Source organism: Drosophila willistoni, assembly GCF_018902025.1.
Source record: "Drosophila willistoni isolate 14030-0811.24 chromosome XL unlocalized genomic scaffold, UCI_dwil_1.1 Seg142, whole genome shotgun sequence".
Lineage (NCBI taxonomy): Eukaryota > Metazoa > Arthropoda > Insecta > Diptera > Drosophilidae > Drosophila > Drosophila willistoni.
The window spans coordinates 7,427,819-7,447,485 of record NW_025814053.1 but is presented as its reverse complement, the minus strand read 5'-3'; the positions used below and the strand labels follow the sequence as shown (position 1 = coordinate 7,447,485).

The 19,667-nt window shown below is 35.1% G+C and overlaps 1 protein-coding gene across 1 annotated transcript; it reads right to left on the bottom strand.

Annotated features, from left to right (window-relative positions):
* Positions 1–260: 260 nt before the first annotated feature.
* LOC6644494 lies at positions 261–19,399 on the bottom strand. Its single transcript, XM_047011495.1, has 10 exons — positions 18,932–19,399; positions 8,976–10,031; positions 3,342–3,505; positions 2,922–3,276; positions 2,661–2,853; positions 2,368–2,599; positions 1,979–2,278; positions 1,163–1,648; positions 961–1,100; positions 261–895 (listed from the first exon to the last, which is right to left on the bottom strand). The coding sequence occupies exons 2-10, from the start codon at positions 10,019–10,021 to the stop codon at positions 740–742; spliced, it is 3,072 nt and encodes a 1,023-aa protein (XP_046867451.1). The 5' UTR covers positions 10,022–10,031; positions 18,932–19,399; the 3' UTR covers positions 261–739.
* Between the last annotated feature and the right edge of the window lie 268 nt (positions 19,400–19,667).

Below are 19,667 nucleotides of genomic sequence, written 5' to 3'. Positions count from 1 at the left end.
ATTGTTTATATCATTCAGCCATTCATTCCTTCATCGTTTCATCTATTCATTCATTCATCGTTTCATCTGTTCATTCATTCAATCAAACGTCGTCTACGACATTAATTATATTTTTCATTTTGTGGTTCTTTTAGTTTATGTGACTAAAATTTGTTTATATATATATAAAAATGAATTAACAGACACTTGGAGTACATACAGTTACATATGCGTACATGTATGTGTGAGTGCGTGTGTATGTATGTATGTGTGTGTAATGATATACATATACTTATCTGTGTTTTTGTGTGTGTGTGTGTATATATAGTATATCTTACTTTTCTATAGATGTATATTTTCGCTATCATCATAAAACATTAAAACAACGAAAATAAATCTTGAACAAACAGCATAAAGTACATTTTTTCATACTCACTCATAGTTTAGTTAGTTTTAAAAATTGTTTTTGTTTTTAGTTGCTCATGCTACGCAGCTTTTTTTCGCTTTCCTCCGATTTCTAGGTCACTTTTTATCATAATTATTATATACAACTACGCATATATGGTGTGTGGTGTTTGTCTGTGTGTGTGTGTATGTGTGTATATATATTATATTTAGTAATAGTAACTATTTGCTTGCCATCAGAGTGGAACTTTTTGAGCTTGAGTTTTGCTGCTGCCACAAGATTTTTGTTTTGTTTTGTTTTGTTTTTTTTTATCACATCACTGAAACCCTTCATTGATAACCTTCCTGGATATCATTATCGTGGCGCCAATTGACCACCGCCCATGCCACTCCCATTGCCATGAGGATCATGCTCGGACCTTAGGCTAGAGTTGTTGGCCTTATTTTGTAGTTGCACTTCATATTCGCTTTTGATGTTCACATAGAGTTCACTTTGCTTCTGATGTTCCTCCTGAGAAAGGATACCAAAGGATGGTTATTGAATGCAAATGAGAATCCGATTTGATATTGACTCACCATTATCTCATCAATACGCTGAGTGGCAAGCGGTAGTTCATAGCGATTGCCCTGATCTCTTAGATTTCTTGCCACATTCAGCTGTTGATGCAATTTACGTCCAATGTGCACCAAAGATGTGTTCAATACATGTTCAATTTCTGTTTGTGACAAATTGCATTTTAATTGAATTTATTGCAAACAAATGGGTATTAAAACTCACCTGTGCTTTCAATGAATAGACGTTTATTCATTTTGACCACACTATTACCACCATCATCATCATCATCGTCATCATCATCTTCGGGGGCGGTTAAAGCTGCCGCTGTGCTGCTACGTTTCAAACTTGGAGCTGGTATGGTGTCTGGTGTCAAAGGATTCTGACAATAATCACAATCTTTGTCAGTTCCACTAGCTGTGGATGTTGAGCAAGTGCAACCACCAGAACTAGCACCAACACGGGCAACTGGTGTCTGTGGAATTGGCTCGGAGGAATTGGGTGATTTAACTGAATTTGAGTGAATGCCACGCAAATGTTTGGCTGCTGTTATATTGACCACATTAACACTATTAAATATGGATGACTTGACGGATGCCGTTTCCGGTGGCACTAAGGCCAAAGGTGGAGTCTTGGAGCTGCTCATGCTATGGTGTGTGGCATTTAGACGAGCCTGCGACATGGAACTGCTGCTGCTGCCATGATGTTGATGTTGATGTTGATGCTGACGAAGATGATGTTGCTGCTGCTGCTGCTGCTGATGATGATGATGATGATGATGATGTCGTTGTAGATAGTTCGGTGTTGCTGCTGCTGTTGTGTCAGTAAACTCACTAATACTTAGTTTCATTTCATCTTCATTGCCTTCGTTGTCATCATCAACATTACGATGAACATCATCATCAATATCGTCGCCATCGTCGGCATCATCGTCATCATCATCATCACCAGCATCATCATCATCATTATCAATATTGCCACAATCAATATCATCGACATCATGTTGATCTGTATCATCATCTGAGGCAGATTTCTGTAGATTCTGTATTAAACGTAACACAGCCTTCTCCAATTGGGCTGGATGCTCTGATGCTGGGACATCAATGGCCGATTGTGTTGGTATTTGTGTTTTAATGATCACTGAGAATTTCTTTTTCATTTCTTGTACACGCCTCTTGCCCTCCTCTTCGTCCAGCAATGTATTGACACAGACAAATGAGTGAACTTTATTCGTTTCCTTGTCAATCTCTAGATAACCCTTTGATTGCAAATAAATAATGTTGCCATTTCTGGTAAAGAGTCTATAAGTTGACTCGCCATATGAGCTATTACAGTCATACACTAAGAGAACAAACAGAGAGAGAGAGAGAGAGAGAGAGAGCGTATGTAGAGTAAGTTAAATATAAATCTCATTAAAGATTGAAACTCACTTTGTCGAAGGGCCACAATCACCCAGCGTACATCATCATTGTGCATGAATGTGAATGGACTTAAATTGCGCACCTCATCGGTCATATAACCGGCAACAATGCCAATTCTCTGATCGCAATCAATGATACGGCCATCGATAAGATGACGTGTCTTATATTCCAATGTATTGGCATCAACCAGACGACTGATGATCTTTGGAGGACGTATTATTCGAGCACAGGCTGTCAGTACCTACAACAAACCCATTAAATTTAACAGGTAAAATTGTTAATTTTTTTAAGACAGAACTTACAATATCATTGCCACTGATTGTATGCAAAGGTATGGCATCATCTCGACCACGTGTCCTTCGTATCAATTGTAGACTAGAGCTAAACGTATTTGAGCGTACACCACGCGGTGCTTCATCACTGCGGCGAAAGCAGCCATCAATTTTAACCACCTCATAGGCGGTTGGCTCTGATCTTGGTCCGGCACGAGCCAATCTGTATAAAAATAGGAAAATTACTATATGATAGTGATATATTCCAATTTAGAAGTTGTGTTGCCTTACCTCACACGAAAACTGCGTTTATCTTCGCGCAATTTGCGATCAATATAATCCTCTTCCGTTTTGCTACGCTGACGCGGCTCACCATCAGCATCCGAATCGGTATGGGCATCAAAGAGATTCTCCAGCTCGGTGGGTATCAATTGTTGCTTGAGCATATTCTGATCCTCGGGATGGGTTATCTGCATTATACTCTGGCCATACAAATCCGTCTGACAATGACCCAAATGCTGTTCAATGCTCGACGATATCAACAATATTTGGCCATGACAGGTCAGTGTTAGAAAGAAGCTATCCAGCATGGTCATCAATGTGTCCGTTATCTGTGGTCTCGGTTGATGCAATGTTTTCCCAAAGGCTATAAATTATACACAAAAAACACATTAGTTTAGATGGAAGAAACTAAATTTTCATTCTACTTACCATACTTTAACCTAAGGCCATGGGCAGCAAAGCGCAAAACTGCGGTCTTATCTACACGACGCGGTGACTCTGCCACATGGGGCACCATTGTGGATAGCTCTTGTATGGATCCATTCAATTTATCGCGACGATTTTTCTCTGCACGATTTCTGGCCTCGCGACCACTGGAAAAAAAAACGCAAAGAAAATTAAAGGTTATCATCTTCAAATAGAGATTTTAGTCAGCAACATACATAGATATAGCAAGGTGGGATTTATAAAAGATGTGAGCGGATGAATGGAAAACTGATTAAATTTCTACTCAAATTTAAAGAAGATTCAAAATTGAGTGGAAATACGAGATTGGAATGGAATTTGTGATTAAACCTAGCACAGATTCAGATTAGAAATTGAAAATAAGTAAGTTTCAGGATTGACGATCTTAAACGATCTCCTTGTAATAGAATTCAATGATTTGAAACTTTTCATCCTAAGAAAGTACTATATAGTTTTCCAAACTTAATGAAATCACTAAAATGCTTATTAAATTAACAACAAAGTTCTATTCTCAAACGATCAATCCACTATATTTGTAGGTAATATTGCCAAAAATCAAAACTGTATTTTAAGTGGCTTGATGTCAATAAATTTAATCCATTTCTAATCCATTTCCAAAATATATATATATTATATGTTTAATGTGGAATCTGCAGTTGCAAGCTTTGTCGTTCTTTTATTGCTTCATGTAGCTTGAATTCCCAACTACTTTTAGCGTTGATGATATGATATGGCCATTACAACTGTGGATTCTTTAGCAAAGTCTGCTGATGATAGAACTTGGTGGTTCTTGAAATAGCTATACAGACAACCTGCTCACATTTTGTGCCGCCTATGATTTTAAATCTTATAAATTATTAAGATTTATTGACTTGAAGCCCAGCTAAAACCTAGTTTTGATTATATGTTTAAGTTTGAATCTAATATCTTAGGAAAAAAGGAGATATTGCCAAGCAGTTTGATAGATTTTCCAATTCCTTATCAAATATTAGTAAGTCAGAGATTTAAAAAACAGATAATGTGATTTACTTGAAAAATGCTTAAAGAAGTCTCTACATGGCTTAGTGCTCCTGCTCCATGTTCTACAACGATTAAGTACATATGTATATATAAATCTAGTTTTTCTGCTGTCAAAAAAGAAACTGGGATAGTTCCTTATAATAGACAACATTAGTAAAATATATGGGCAACCAGGGAAAAATTTGCTGGTAAAAGGCCACGAAAGTAAAGACGACTGTAAAGAGATCATTTCAGACTCTAAAACATGTTAAAGTGCTCAAAAAGTTTGGGCATTTTGAATCAAATTGGGATTGTATTTAAATTATAATTAATTTTGTTATCATCAAGTAGCAATATTTAAATAGTTTGCTATAAAAATCTAAGGACAAAAATGAATAAATTTAGCATGAACTCTTAAATCTTATTGAACTCACTAACCAAGTGTATTTACATTTCCAATAAAAGTGATTAAAATGAATTGAATGGAAAACAAAATTGACTCTGTTGGTTGTAAGTAATATTTAGTACAATTTCTAATAGCAATTAAACATTTCTGATCCTTTCTTGTACTTAAAGCTGAGATGGAAGATAAACCACAATGTAACTTGATTTGCTTGTTTTTGTTTTCGTAAGGGGAGAAATTCTTTCTTTTGGCAAAAGAACTGTAATATGTATATAGAGATAAGTATATACATATTATCAAATTTTACAATGTATTTCACAATTAACTAGTTTAGATAGTTGGCCAGTTGAAATAGTTGAGGACATTCCGGACATGACATTGGTTTTATATTTATAGAAGAGAAAAACAACCACTTGAATCGAAGTGTAAACAATGTTGCGTTAAATATGTGAGAATATGTGAGTGTCTATGTCTGGGGTTTGTTTGCATTACTTCCTATATACAAGCAGCATGATATGGCAAAATTTTGTTCTTTTTTTCTATGTACATACATATATATATGTTATTGCATAGGAAATGGCCCAGATTATGACAACGAGTGCTGCCAATGGGCTTCAATAATTATCAGCTGGTTGCGACCGATTGCAACAAATGCCGCTGAAAGTGATCCAAGTGCAAAATGCTAAACTAACTTGAAAACTGGCGCCAATGCCCGTTTGACGTATTTGTTGTCAATATATACACATATATATTTATATGTATATATGCACTTCTCTCTCTCTCTCTCTCTCTCTCTCTCTCTCTCTCTCTCTCTCTCTTTCTGTCTCGCACTCGCTTTTCCTCTTAGTCATTTGAAACCATAACAAATATTTGTGAATACACTAACGTATTCTAAGATTGAGATCTACAAAGATGATCATTTTGATTTAAACTAAATTACTCTACACTAGACTCTCTCTCTCTCTCCCTTGCTTGTGCCCTCTTTCCTCTCGTTTTTGCACACTTTTCTTGGCCCAAGTCCCAAAATGAAGAAAAGGCCGAGTATGAGTAATGTGTATACAAGAAATATGAGAATATTTAGTACGATTAGCAATGGCTGCCACCATCTAAGGCCCTGTCCCTCTAGCCCTCTAGCCCTATACTCCTCCAGACCCTCGCGTCACCCCTTTTGCACCCATGCTTAGCTATGTATCGATTGATGTAATTTATTTTAAAACGCAATTGCAAAATAAGTTCGCAATACACACCCGATACACACACACACACACATACTAACATACATAGCCGCCAATGTAAACAACAAAAACAAACACATGCGAAAAAAGGAACAACACGCACACGTAAACTCTCACACACACACACACACACACACACACACACATTCGCCAATACATAACTATACATAGAAACTAGCTCTTTGTAAACATCCACCACCATGCCCCTCTTCGCAACACCACCCCACCCAGGGAGAAATTGCAACAAATGGCATCCGTACAACATTTCCCACTGAAATCTGACAACGGCGCTCACAAAGTGGAAAAAGTAAATGTCAATCAATCCTTGTAAAGGAACCCAACACACACACACACACACACACAAATGCATGTTGCAATTGTTTTCAAATTGAAATTTAACAAGTTAGCAAGGATATTAAGAAAATGCAACAATGAGTTCATTTAGTTTAATCAATTAAGATTTTAAATCGTTTAAATGTTTCCTCTTAAGAAAACTTGGGCAAAAATTTCAAAAGTGGGGGATAAAAAACGAATTAGTCGGTTAACTTTTGTAATCGATCTTCATATATGGCACACGGCATCTTAAACTTTCGTATACAGTGAAGGTCACAAGCTTAGAAGCAGTTTGTAAGTGCATTGTATATTTTTAGGGTTTTTTCCTTCCGATTTTTGATTGGTTTTCAAAAACCTTTTAAACATATATTTCCCAACTAATTCCAATATACTGATAGCGTGATCAGATCCAGGGCAGTGAGAATTAGTTGTTATATATATGGTTAAAGACATACTCCCCTGGATCTGGATAAGTTAGGAAATATATGGTTATAGAACTTTTTACTTAAACAAGTTTAAACTTATCTAATCTACTCATTAGGAGTCTTTGAAGTGTTACTACTTCATTTGGACAATAGCTCATCAAATTGTCTAAAAAGCCAGAGAAAAATTTAAAAAAAATGGATTTTTGTTCGAAAAGCCGTTTCAAAAATAAGTTATTCAAAAAAATGTACTAATGTATAGATAGATTCCGAGGATATATCCTTCAAAATATTTGTTTTTTTTTTTTTAAATATTTGACTTTTAACTATTTTATTTGAATAAAAACCCATAAAATTATGAAAAATCTTCAATTTTTATTTAGAAATTCCCTTCCAAAAATAAATTATTAGCTCCTCCCATGACTGTTGATAATTTTTATCCATCGAAAAACGTAAAATTGTTTTTAATTTTCGTTTACGCTTCAATTTGATATAATTGATTTGAAACAGTTTTGTGATTTGAAAAAATGCTTTAATTCGCATTGCAATGGAACGGATTATAAATAAATAAATAACATTTTAAGCTCTTTTTATTTATATATATTTCAATTTCCTGATTCTTTGTGTTTTTACTGAGATTTGTACTTAAAAACAAAAGATAATTTGGAAAACTAGAAGAAGAGTAGAAAGACTGACTTGGGACTTGATGATAATGAGACAAACTGCAAACAAAATGGCGATGGTCTATCCAAGATGGCCGCCCGTATACGAAAAGATCCGTATTCTGTATCTAACAGGATTGTTTTCGTTGTGATTGAAAAGTAAACAAATTGGGGATACCCACTCGATGTGCCATTGCAACTTTTTAGCTGATTGCGATTGCTGTTTGGGGTGGCGATTTGTTCTGCTGTCTGTCTATTCGTCATTCCTCAATACATATACAAATATATACATACATATGTATATAAAGTAGTGCACTTACATATGTAGGGGCTAACCCGCTGACCACCACTGTATGTATAAATGTGTGTATTTGTATTTGTATTTGTAGTCGTCTATGTGCCGTGCGCTTTGACTGTTTGTTTACTCAACTTGTTGCATTTTCAATTGCAATTGGAAAGCTAGCCAGAACCACGTTCGATAATAACACCATCGCCCTGACACCCTCCCATCGACACCCATCCCCTCTCGTTTACCATACTCTTCTTTTTGCCCTCTCTCAGACTGTCTCCCTGCAATTCGCGCCAGCTAGCTGCTCCCCTTTTCCCCACACTCATTTTTGCCTTGTTGTCTCGTTTTGGTTTTGCTTGCATTTTTGTTGTTGATGTTGTTGTTGTTGTTGTTGCGCTACAATGTAACGATTTGCTATCGATAACTGTACTTGAATGGTTTTCTCGCTTACGCTCTCTCCCTCTAGTTCTCTTGTGTTCTTTCTCTTATTTTGGCGACCTTGATGCCGTGCAGAAAAAACGCTAAATTGAATTTGTATAGGGTTTTGGGGCAGGGGCAGGGATAGGGTGTGGGGTGTGGACTGTGGCGGGGGGATTGTGCATATTGCTAAGTAAATAAGGAAATAAATTTTCCACATTTGTCTAGTTAAGGAAATTGAAGGGTTTTTTTTTTGTTTTGTGGGGATTGCGGGGTGCATACGCGTGGCATAAACAAGCAACTGGTGAATGCATTTACTCTCCTTGTCTCGCTCTCTCTCTCCCTTTCCCTCTCCCTCTCCGTCTCTTTATTTCACTGCTGCATTGGAGTGGGAGTGGCAGTGGGTGAGAGTAAGTGGCAAATTGATTTAAATTGTTTGTCTCGTCGTCCTGTTTTGCCAAAAATAAACTTTACCCTAATCAGCTGGAGAGGATTGCTTTGGATTGGATTGGATTCGCTTGAAATTGACAACCGACGTCATTAGCTAATTTTATGATGTTATTGTTATTGTTATTGTTATTGTTATTGTTATTGTTATTGTTATTGTTATTGTTATTGTTATTGTTATTGTTATTGTTGGGTGTAATCAGAGCACACAGACTTGATCACAACGGGTGACCGAATGAACCATTCGATGTAGTTTTATGAATGACCCACAAATTGTTTGCAAAAGGAAGGCGTGAATGGGGGGCAGGGGTGGAGAAGCGGGGGTGGGGAAGACCACCCATGTTGTGGCCACGGGTGAATTGGCTTCCGCTATTAGCACAGTTGGACTTACCTATTTGAGAGCTGGAACATCTCCATCATGGTCTCGTGCGGGTGGTGGCCGTGCGGATGTGGATGCGTATGATGAGGATGATGGCCATGAGGATGAGAATGATGCGAATGCAGAGCCGTTGGTGGTGGCGGCGGCCCATGATGATGCAGATGATGTGCCGATGGATGATGCTGCGGATGATGTGGATGATGTTGCGGATGATGCGGATGTAGTGCATGTGGATGCAAATGTGGTGCACCAAATGGACCCCCAGCACCGGCACCGCCTTGTCCAGGGCCATAATAACGTCCATATGGTCCACCACTGGGCCCACTACTGCTGGAAGAACCACCACCGCCCCCTGTTCCATAGGGTGCATTGGGATACCACATATTTGGATAGAATGCTGGCGCAGGTGGACCCAATTGTCCTTGGGAATGTGTAAAGGGACCATGCCTCGACATGCCTGCTGCTCCTCCTCCTCCTCCACCAGTTGGTCCAGCCAATTGTTGCATTTGCAGAGGCATTGGTAATCCATTACTATCCCCCGCTCCCGCTCCCGCCGCTGACATCGCTGATGATGCTGAGCCTGGCGATGGATAATTATAATGGAAATTTGTGTTCGATGGCGGCCTAAGCATTAGGTCACTATTGGAGGGTGTCGGCGATTGATAGTAACTATTGGCGGCACTTCCACTGGCCGCATATTCAGATCCCATTGCTGAGCCATTATCCTCGGCATAATTCTCGTCTGCATCCTGGTTATCAGCATCGACTTCGGCCCATCCAGCTGGCGTATATTCATCTATATCGCATTCGGTTTTGCTCTGTGGCGGGAACAATAATGATGGATCAAAGCCCTCACCATCATCGCCATCGTCCTGTCGTCGTCCCATTACTTTTTGCTTGGATGCTTCTGATGGCCTAGACAACGACGAATCGTCAAAGTAGGGAATGTCTGTTTTGAGATCTTTAACGTTCGCCGACGTCGTTGTCGTTGATGTTGACGATGACGCTGACGTCGCATCCTCTGGGCCGCCGGTGTTGTTTTTCATATATGCATCCATTTTATACTCTCTAAAAAGAGACAGAAAGAGATAGAAGACATAATTAGCTTAAATGGGCTGGAATTATTTTAGAAAATCGTTTTTCCTTCTAGGTATATGATATGAGAACCTTTATTTAAAATGTTTCTTACAATTCTCTATGAAGGACTTATTGACTGTTCATTGCATACTTTTGAGGGCAAGTTCCTCTCATTTCTTAAACCTGATACTCATAAACATTTATGAGTAAACCTTTTATTTATCTGATAACTCTTTATTATATTCAACATATTTTTGTATATACAAAAGATTTAGCTCAAAATCTCTTGATAAATATCTAAAATGTTAAGTTAATTACAAATTTCAAACAATTATTCCAAAGGGGCTCCAAAACTCCTGACATTTAGTCATCTGGCCCTAGCTTATTGCAAACTTTTTTCACACCAACTCGGTCTTAAGATCGTTACAATCTTATAAGAGTGACCAGAGGGCCGGGGCTATATAGCCATCAAAGTGGAAAATACGGCCTACAATCTTAGCATGGGAAATAACGAAGAAATTGATCAAAGTCACTGTTTTCGAGCGATTATTCCTATGGGAGCTATATGATATAGTCACCCGATCTTGATCAAATTTGGCACAGTCATTAACAGATATATTAAACTAACAAATATTTAGCTTAAAAGCAATCGCGTCAAAAGTAACGAAGTTATTGAAGAAAGTCACTGTTTTCGACCGATCGTTCCTATGGGTGCTATATGATATAGTCACCCGATCTTGATCGAATTTGGCACAGTCATTTATAGGTGTAATAAGCTCACCAATATTAAATTTCACGACAAAAGCTCAGAAAATAACGAAGTTATTGAGAAAAGTCACTGTTCGTGACTTTGCCGTTTGTATGGGAGCTCTATGATATAGTGGTCCGATCCGGCTGAATCCGAGATATATAACCCCTGCAGCATATACAAGCCTACATGCAAAATTTCAGCTCTGTAGCTCTTACAGTCTAGGAGGAGTTTGCGTTGATCCAGACGGACGGACGGACACGGCGATTTGAACTCGTCTCGTCGTGCTGATCAAGAATATATATACTTTATATGGCCGGAGATGCTTCCTTCTATGCGTTGCACATTTCTGACCAAAATTAATAGACCCTTTTTGCAAGGGTATAAATATATCAGTTTTCTTTGAAATAAATTGTTGAAATGGTATTGACTTTCATCAAATTGTTTATCTTTTGTATACTATAATTCTGTTTTCCTTAAGTTGGTACTAAATAAAGTTAAACCTGATCACAACACTTCTAATAGATGTACTATTGATTTACTTTGGGTACTTATTGGTACTTTTAGTCTTTGCAAAGGACTTAACCAATAATTTGTTAACGAAGTTTATTATAACGAGATTTAACTGTATATACAGTGGGCAAAAACAGTTTGATTACACTTTTTACATCAATATTATTTGAAAAATTCAAAAAGTTATCATAGAAAAGTTAAGTGAATATGATTATGTTATAAGACAAGCATATTTAGTAAAATCACTTCTGAATTAATTAAACTTTTGTTTTGACACTGTAAACATATATTTAAGTCGTTTTCCTTTCCAACAACAAATGCTAGTTGGATTTATTTTTGTACTGATGACTAATTTTGTATTACATATTAAGAGAAGTTTAGTCCACCTCCTCCTTGACTACTACTCCCACCCCTTTTGGTTCAAAGAGACGCCGCCGTCTCTGCTATTTACATATAGATTTAATTATTTGTATTTATTTATTTTTGTTGGTTTTTGTTTTTGTATCAAATACTTGAAATTCGATTAAGTTTCTTAATAATTATTGTATGTTGTGTGTTTTTTTTTTATTACTTCATTTTCCTGTTTATAGTAAATTGCTTATTTTGTTTGTTTTTGATTGTTGTTGTTGTGATTTATTATGATTGTTGTGGTCGTGTCACTATTGCCTAACACACACCAACTATAAGCATGTATGTATGTATGTGTGCATAGAAATCTATATATATATATATGTATGTATATATATTAGACTGGTTTCTTTATTATATACGAATATCAATTTTTCATATTTTATGTTTTTCATTTTATTTCTCGTTTTGATTATTACCATATCTTGGTAAAGTCGATATGACATAATGTTTAATCAGAATGCGATCTAAGTTATCTTGGGTATATCAGGCAAATATATAAGTTTCTGTAACAACTTTTCAATTATAATTACGTATATTTGTTTACAATATTAGATAAGGTATTAATACTAGACTGTTCGGGTCCAGAGACCTGGTCCAAGAGTATCAGCTACAAGGCCTTCGACTCCATAATTACGAAATGACAAACGATTCAACGAGCAGTCATGTCGTATGCGTAATATTTATGTTTTGAAATCTTGTAAATCTTAATTCTAGATTATTTATTTTTATGCTATACAAGTTTTTATTTGCTTGAATATTGATTTGCTGTTTTCCCTAAGGAAACATTAGGCATTAAATTATACATAATGTGAAATAAAACTTCCAAAAGTAAAAGAAATTAAGAATACTAAAGAATTGATTTTCGTGTCAAGATTTTTGTTTAACTTATTGTTTTTTTTAGTATTTTCTGGTATTTATATATATATATTTTATAGAAATAAATCAAGGTTCTCTCTCCATGTCATATAGAACTAAAACGGTTAGATTTTAGTCTCTAAATGGTTTTTATATTATGATTATGGGTTATGGGTGATTTTTGTATAAAATAGCCAAAAAAGTAATTCTTTTCAACCTCCTGGGACAAAGTTTTATTTTAAATTTCGAAAATACTCATTAAAAGACTTTCTCATTAAAGTTTTCTAAAATCATGCATTTATCGTGGGATGTATGTAAAACCCCAACATCTAAGCCCTAAATATTACTTTATATATAGTAAATACGGCGAGTCAGTCCCAAATGGCTTAAATAATTTGTCTTGCCATATATTAAATCGTTTATGCCAATTAATTTTAAAGAATTTGATTGATTACCTTGTATAAAAGTAAATTAAGGAACTTATAAAACAAGTGCTAAGCAGTAAAAAATGATCTGAAGGAAAGGGATAGCACACTGGTCGTATGAGTGATATTTTATGATAAGTAACCTTTCACTGATCTCCCTCTCACTTTTTCTGTCTCTCTCTCTCTCTCTTTCTCTCTCTCTCTCTCTGTGTCTCTTTCTTGTGATTATTTTTGTAAAAAATAGTTTATTTAACTACTTAAACCAACTATGAGTAGAGTCTGTTTCAAAAAGTAAAGAATTCCTCAAAATTTTGCTTCGATCTTTCAACAATGTAAATAATATCCAGTCTAATACACACACACACACACACACACACACACATATGCATATACATGTATTTATGTATTAAAGTAAATTGTTTATTTTTAATTTCGATTTTTTTTTTATTTAGCTTCTTTTCGATTTACTTTCGTGCAAGGTTTGAAAATTAAAAATAGATAAAAAATACAACTAAAACTACAAAAAACAAGAAACAAAAATTGGCCACATCAAGTTAATTGGGCTTTAACAATTTTGCTGTTGTTGTTGTTGTTGTTGTTGCTGTTTGTATTTTTTTTTTTTTTTATTTTCTTTGCAGATTTTTATGATTGAACTCATAAAATACTCAAAATGCGATAAACGAACACACAAATTTGTTTCTTCTTTTATTTTTTAGTGAGTGACCGAACGAACGAGTGAGAGCTAAGTGAGTCAGCAGCAAATGGCTCAAGGGGTGGATGGCAGGGGGGGCGGGGGGGTTCGGTAAGCGGAGGTAAGACAAAAGTATGATATATTTTTAAGGCAAAAAGACATAGATTTAAATATATATACGATATATATACTATATATCTATAGTTGTTATAAGTATGTACATATATATATATATATATATATATATATATAAATGTCATTTGGACATTGCTGCCTATAAATAATACCAAAAGAAAAAAAAATCCACATAAACAACAGATACAGATACATTTATATACCACTTTATGGCATATCTCTCTATATATTTATATATAATATATATAAATGGGCTGTGTATATTCATGACAGATCTTTGAACTATATTTACTTTCGCACTTTTTGTCTGTTACTTTTTTGTGAGTTTTTTTTTTTTTTTTGTGGGTGCCATTTTCTTTTGTCATACAAATCTAAAAACAAACACACACACACAACAAAATTTTTCCGATGGAGAAAATATAGCCCAACAAATAGGCCAAAGAGGGGTCGGTGGTGATTGGGGTGGAGGGGGTTATATTTGTCATGTGTCACTTATGTGCCCTTCGGACATCTATAAAAACTTTATAGCTAGGTAAAAAATTTTTAACATTTTTTGTTATATTATTATTTATATTCAAAATCAAGGACTAACTTTCCTTACTAAACATCCACAATCACAATCCAAAGAAAGAGCATCAGAAATTCACTTTATATTTATACGTATTGCTTTCATTTGAAGTAGTTTTTATTTACAGTTGTAATTTTTTGTTTATCTCGCCGCCCCCCATCGAGTTAATGACAAGGCAAGACAATTAACAGCGAAACAAACAAAAAATTATTTATAATTACATTGCAAATGTCAGCGAATTAAATGAAAAGTAAAATAAATTGTACACAATTTTGATAGGTTGAACCCATCATACCGAATGCATCTGTTAAACTAATTGTTTGTTTTTTTTTCCCCCTCCACTTTAACTTTTATGAGTTTTATACACAATCAAATGTTACTATCACTTGATTTCTTAATCTAGGAAAGCGAATGACTCAATTGAGGCAAACCAAAAGAATGGGAGTCACAGAATAGCTTTTTAAATTTTATTAAACTAATATCGGGAAAAATCCAAAAGAAAAGTATTTCAAATGATTTATCTCTTTTTGATTTAAATCTCTACTGAATATTCATTGATATTCATTTACGTGTGTGTCTATAAATCAGAGTGTTAAGCAAGTAAATCTAGATTATCAGATTATATAAGATATTATTCACCTAGCAGTTGTAAGATTGTTTTTAATCAGCTTGATGATTGTTCTTAAAGCCCTCTTGTTGATTAAAAAATGCTTATTTTCATATTTCATCTAAAGAAGACACAAATACTACTCTACTGCCGCAAAAGAAGTCATCCAAAATTGTTTGGCTCTTATTTTTTTTTCTAAATGAAAAACTTCGTTTCTCTTTTTTGACTATGTTTATTTATACCTTTAGAAATAATTGTGTTAAGTCGAGAAGATGATATCGGACAATTGATATCGTCACAATTGATTGCCATACGAGCTCGTTTTGGCATTTTCCATCACTTCGGCGACATTCGTGTCGGATATTTTGCTTGGGGGTTCCAAGGTCTCAGGCTTGTTGATGTAAAGACGAAACTTCAAAAAACCCCATAAAAAGAAGTCCGAGACCGTTAAATCGGGCGATCTGACGGGCCAGTGCAAATCGCTAAAACGCGAAATTAAGCGAACCGGAAACGCGTCCTTCACAATTATTCCGCGTTCTTGGGGAGTGTTTCGCTCCATGGCTTATTCACTTGTATTCTGTATCTGTCTAGTCCACAAATGTGAAAACAGATTTGACATTGGCGGCCATTTGGAAAAATGAGAGCATCTTCCAATTGGGTGATTTCTTTTGCGCCACCTTGTATATGCTTAAAAATCTGATTTATATAAAGTACAATGAGAAAATGTAAGGCTAATGACTCTAAAACTGATGAAATGAATGGATCATATGCGATTTTTTTCAGAGGAGTTATGACTAACAGACAAAAAAGTAATTTTTGATCAGAAAATAAGCTTATTTATGACTATTTCAATTCGAATTTTTTCAAAAAAGGATTCGTATACGATCGATAATTATATAAAATGCAAGGTGGCTGCTTTTAAATAGACTTACAAAAGTAGAAAAAGTTTTGAGATGGTCTTATAAAAGTAGAAAAAGTTCTGAGATGGACTTATAAAAGTACCCACTAATCATTATATATAATTTTCGATTTTACCTAATTAAAATACAACTTGAAGAATTGTGAATGAATCAAAATATGACTTCAAAATGAATCACACACGATTAATCAATAAAATGATTAAAAAGAACACTCAAATAGGAGTCGAAACTGATTTGAACAAAGGGTTATCAAGATGAGTCGTGATTAGAATACCATTTGCTCCCAATATGGAAATTATTTATAATTAGAAAATGAGCTCATTTATGACTGTAAGAGGATTGAACAAAAGTTTTTTTATATGGCTATGATAAGAAATTGTATAAATTGTTTGATATATTTTTATATATATTAATTATTCTATTCACCTCTTTCCACTTTTTCTTGATCTAAATATAAACAAATTTGTCCTTGAATTAACTGAATAGCAACCACAGTCTAATAGGCCGGTTTCTTAAATATAAAGGTCAGTATTTCACTTATTGCTTATCTCTCGGTTGACAGTTCTTAAGTTCTGCTCAATGCAAATTCACTTAAAATATAAAAATTTCTCATATTTCATCAAGTGTCAGCCACTTTGCCAGCTAAAGGAATCTTCATTAGTTTAATGTTGATTAGTTTGCATGGATTTATTATCTAGAATCTGCTAGGCTCTAACCGAAATACCTTTCGAGAATGTGTACGAGACACGATAGACAGAGAGAGATAGAAAGAGATTCATTTATATTTGTTTATTTTCATCACCATTAAGACTCTTCTCTAGCCTGTTGCCATCGTCATTGTCGCTGTCGCCGTCGTTGTCGTTGTCGTTTATCATCAACGAGACTCAAAAGTGCAAACAAAAAACAGACATAACAGACAAATACTTAAAATAAGGAATATGCAATCCAAGTGCTCTTTATTATCAACAAGCTAACGAACCGACCAACGTTGTGCGCTGTAATATTTGCTATTATATATATATATATATACAGACATACATATATATATATTTTCTACTTTGTTTCGTAATTATTTTCAAGTGCATAATAAACATTGGGCAAAGTAGCAGCAACATCATCAACAATTGTCGATTTTTGGGCCAAAAGGCCGAAATATGAAATGTTAAAAATTGTTTATGGGGGCGTATACGTAATATATAATATAAAGAGATTCTTCGTCTCCAGCCAACGATCCCGGAATAATGGATCATTCCGGGCAACGCATCTTACAGGGCGCGCAGGTGCCGTATACGTAATATGACACTTACAGTGAAACACCGGCGTATACGTAATACAAGTCAACGAAATGTAAAAAGAAAGAAATGTTTCTGATTTAAAGCCAAAATTAAAAATGTTTCATTTATTTTCTTTTTGGTTTCTTTCTGTTACTAATGGAAATATTTTTCGATTGCTGTTCGGCTTCATTAGTCAACCGAACAAAATTAGTCCATCAATTTGCATGCCATGTTTTGGTAGAACACAAATTAAATTTACGAGATGTGCTCATAAAGTAATCTTCATAAAATCTTGACAATTCACATTGAATTTATTTTCAAGCACACCTCGTATGTCTACAGGTACATATGGCAATTATAATCTTTATATGCATGCGTACAGATATTTAAATTGAAAATTGCTTTGATAACCCACAGACGTTTATGTATACAATACATACATATATGTGGGTTTCAGTGTGTGTGTGTGTGTGTGTGTGTGTGTGTGTGAATGTAGGTAGACATGATTTGTCTGCTTTTGTTTGGTTTTTTGATAAAGTGGCCATGGCCATGGCCAGACACCTAACAAATTCTTGCTGCTGCTGCTGCTGCCGATGGAGCCAAACAGGCGGCAAAGACAACGCTGCGTATAAGTAATGTGGAGTTTTCAGATGAGAGACTAAAAGATACAAAATATCTATGGGTATGATGGGTATGTGTTGATGGTGTGTGTCTGTGTGGGCAGACAGTCTTGTCGCACATCGATGTATATCGATTTTTATATAAAACTTAAACTCTGAATATTCATTCATTTATTTGTTTAATATTTGAATGGGTACTTTATTTGGCAACTTCAACTAAACAAAACCGCATAAATGAATCATTACATTCCAATACATAACTGAATACATCAATAATTTATTCATTCATTTAACTTTGTGTGCAAAAAGAAAAGAATTTTAATCTAGTACTTATTTGCCACTTCTTTACTCATTCCATTAAGTCAAATATTAAATGAATGAATAAGTTCTTCAAGTTAGCCCTTTTATTATGTTAGGTCAAGCATAATTTTAATTGAAATTTGGCTTATATAAGTGGCATCTACTCTCTTAAATTATTCGCAATTATTGGTGACCCCGACGAGGAAATAAGTAAAAGTATTGCGAGACTTTTAATAGTAGTCCAGAAAAAAACATAATGTATTCTATAACTTGTTGAAAGGCATCTAAAATGACGTATTCTAAAAGACGAACAACAACCGAAAATGGTGTAAAACAAATGGTAAAGTTTTTGGCAAATGGTGACCCCGACGTATGAAGCACAACAAGGCAAATATTTGTAAACTATAAAGTGCTCAGTGCTCGGTTTAGAGGGGCAAATTAATATAACATGATAATTGTGTTCTTAGCTATTTCAACAACCGAAATATGAGCATGCGATAAACTGAGAATGAAATGTTATCTCTTATCGGTTATTTTGCTCTTAAATGAAAGAAATGTCTAGAAATGTCGAGCAACGACTTTAGTCATACCCTGTTGGGTTTTGGGGCTTACAAAGCTTTTGATAGTTTTCTAATCAGAGATAGACCCTGAAACTCATAGGTATATTTGATTTGATGGATCGTATCGTATACCCTTTAAGAGTGTGGCTGATGCTTGCGGTTTGCAGGGTATGCAATGTCTAGACTTATTTCTATATATACCTAAGTACATACATATATATATGTATATGTACATAAATATGTAAGAAAATCAATTTCACTTACATATTTTGCGCTGTTTCTTATTATTTTGTTGTTGTTGTTGTCGTTGCTGCATAAAGCTTTTTGCTTGCTCTCCCTCTGTCTCTCTTGCACGTTCTGTTGTGGTGAGCTTCAACTCTCTGCGTCTTTCTCTCTGTTTGTCTTTCCTCTTGGCTTTGTGTAAATCTATTTGTTTACTTCTTCGCGCACTCTCTTTTTGCTCTCTCTCACACACACACACTTTCTGTGTGAGTGTGTGTGTGTGTGTTCCTCAGTTCCCTCTTGAACGCCTCCTCACACTGCTCTTTTTGGGGGGTCGGGGGCGTTGTCGGGGGTTGGTAAAGTGGCGGTTGGCAATTGTTAATGTTTATTACTTTGTTGTATTACTTTGTTGTCTGCTCTGCCCAGCTACTTATCAGCTAATGCAAGTTGCAACTGCGTTTTTACCTATTTGTTGTTGTTGTTGCTGTTTCTTTTGGTTGGTTGGTTGGTTTTTGTTTTTGTTTTTTGCTGGTTCTTTGTACTTTTATTTTGACTTTTTAACAAACACAAATAACAAAAAAATTACACACACAATTTACAAATAAAAAACCAAAAAAAAAAAAAACAAAAGTTTATGAAACACGCAAATTCATGCACTTTTCTTCTTGATGTTGTTGTTGTTGTCGCTGTTGCTGTTGTTGTTGGTTTCCTTTAACTTTGTAAAAATTTATTAAGTTCTTGTTGTTGTTGCGGCATTTTGTGTGTGAGTGTGTGTGTG

Bases quoted from the DNA above. Each gene is read 5' to 3' on its own strand.
- LOC6644494 (XM_047011495.1), bottom strand. From the start codon at position 10,021: ATGGATGCATATATGAAAAACAACACCGGCGGCCCAGAGGATGCGACG. The intron at 3,506-8,975 runs GTAAGTCCAACT...TTTTTTTTCCAG, and splicing joins ATGTTCCAGCTCTCAAATAG to TGGTCGCGAGGCCAGAAATC. The intron at 2,600-2,660 runs GTAAGTTCTGTC...GGTTTGTTGTAG, and splicing joins CAATCAGTGGCAATGATATT to GTACTGACAGCCTGTGCTCG.